This window comes from Nannospalax galili, unplaced genomic scaffold (genome assembly GCF_000622305.1).
Source record: "Nannospalax galili isolate Female #2095 unplaced genomic scaffold, S.galili_v1.0 scaffold2736, whole genome shotgun sequence".
In the NCBI taxonomy this organism is placed as follows: Eukaryota; Metazoa; Chordata; class Mammalia; order Rodentia; family Spalacidae; genus Nannospalax; species Nannospalax galili.
The window spans coordinates 186,738-188,195 of NW_008338401.1; the positions used below are offsets into that span (position 1 = coordinate 186,738).

The following is a 1,458-nucleotide window of genomic DNA, read 5'->3' on the forward strand; positions in this document are numbered from 1 at the left end:
AATATCTTTGCACCCCAATATTTAAAATGTGGCTATTTAAAGGACTTGATAATCCACCTCTATCACAATTCTATATGATTTTCCACTACATAGTTCAAAGCATTTCCAATATTCTGTTCTCAATTATGATGAAATAAATGAAGGCAATTCGACATAAGAATGAACAGATTTGGTGATGGTAAAATTTTAAACTTTGGGAAGGACTTCTGTTATAATTGAAGATTTATATGAACACATTTTACTTTTACATTCCCGTTGAGAATCATGCAAAACCAGAGTGTTGTCAGTGAGTTCATCCTCCTGGGGCTTTCACAGAACCCCACAGTTGAGAAAACATTATTTGTTGTATTTTTGGTGATCTACCTTGCAACTGTTGGGGGCAACATGATGATTGTGGTGACCATCGTCTACAGCCCTGCACTGCTGAGCTCCCCCATGTACTTCTTCTTGGTATTTCTGTCCTTATTGGATGCATGCACTTCTTCTGTTGTCACACCCAAGACAACCATGGACTTTTTCTATGAGAGGAAGACCATATCCTTTGAATGCTGCATGACACAACTGTTTGCTCTCCATTTCTTTACGGGGGTGGAAGTGATCATACTGACAGCCATGGCATATGACCGCTATGTGGCCATTTGCAAGCCCTTGCGTTACCCTTCCATTATGAACAGAAGATTGTGTGGCACTCTGGTGGGAGTGGCCTGGGCAGGAGGCTTCTTGCACTCTGTCATACAGATTATCTTCACTTTGGAGCTGCCCTTCTGTGGGCCGAATTTTATTGATCACTTCATATGTGATTTGTTCCCGTTACTGAAGCTTGCCTGCACTGACACACACATTTTTGTCCTTTTGGTGTTTGCTAACAGTGGGTCCATCTGCATCATCATCTTCTCCTTGTTGCTTGTCTCCTATGGTGTCATCCTCTTCTCTCTGAGAGCACACAGCTCTGAAGGAAGATGTAAAGCTCTCTCCACCTGTGGATCCCACATTACTGTTGTGGTTTTGTTCTTTGTCCCATGTATATTAATATATGCACAACCTGTATCTGCATTTTCCTTCGAGAAAAATGCGCTTATATTTACCACCATCCTGACACCATTGTTCAATCCTATAGTTTATACTTTCAGAAATAAGGAAATGAAAAATGCTATCAGAAAAATGTGGAAGAGATTCATAGTGGTTTCTGATCAATATTGAAATATCACACTAACAGTGTTGATACGATGGATCAAGTATAAGAGTACTTACTGGGCAAACATGAGAACCTATTTGCATTTTCAGCATTCATTCAGAAACCAAGCTTGGTTACAGAGCCTTTAACCTAGTGCTGGTGAAATGGAGATAAGTGGATCTCAGGGGCTCCCTGCACAACTCATCTATCTCAGTAACAATGAGGTCACAGTTCATTCAAAGATCTTGTCTCAAAGAAATAAAGTAGAATATGACAAACAGCTC

At 40.3% G+C, this 1,458-nt stretch overlaps 1 protein-coding gene across 1 annotated transcript; it reads left to right on the top strand.

Moving 5' to 3' along the window:
* The first annotated feature begins 261 nt into the window (after positions 1–261).
* Positions 262–1,200, top strand: LOC103734240 (olfactory receptor 4C15-like). The gene has a single exon (XM_008833127.2). The coding sequence runs from the start codon at positions 265–267 to the stop codon at positions 1,198–1,200; it is 936 nt and encodes a 311-aa protein (XP_008831349.1). The 5' UTR covers positions 262–264.
* The last annotated feature ends 258 nt before the right edge of the window (positions 1,201–1,458 follow it).

Coding starts and splice junctions, on each gene's coding strand:
- LOC103734240 (XM_008833127.2), top strand. CDS start 265: ATGCAAAACCAGAGTGTTGTCAGTGAGTTCATCCTCCTGGGGCTTTCA.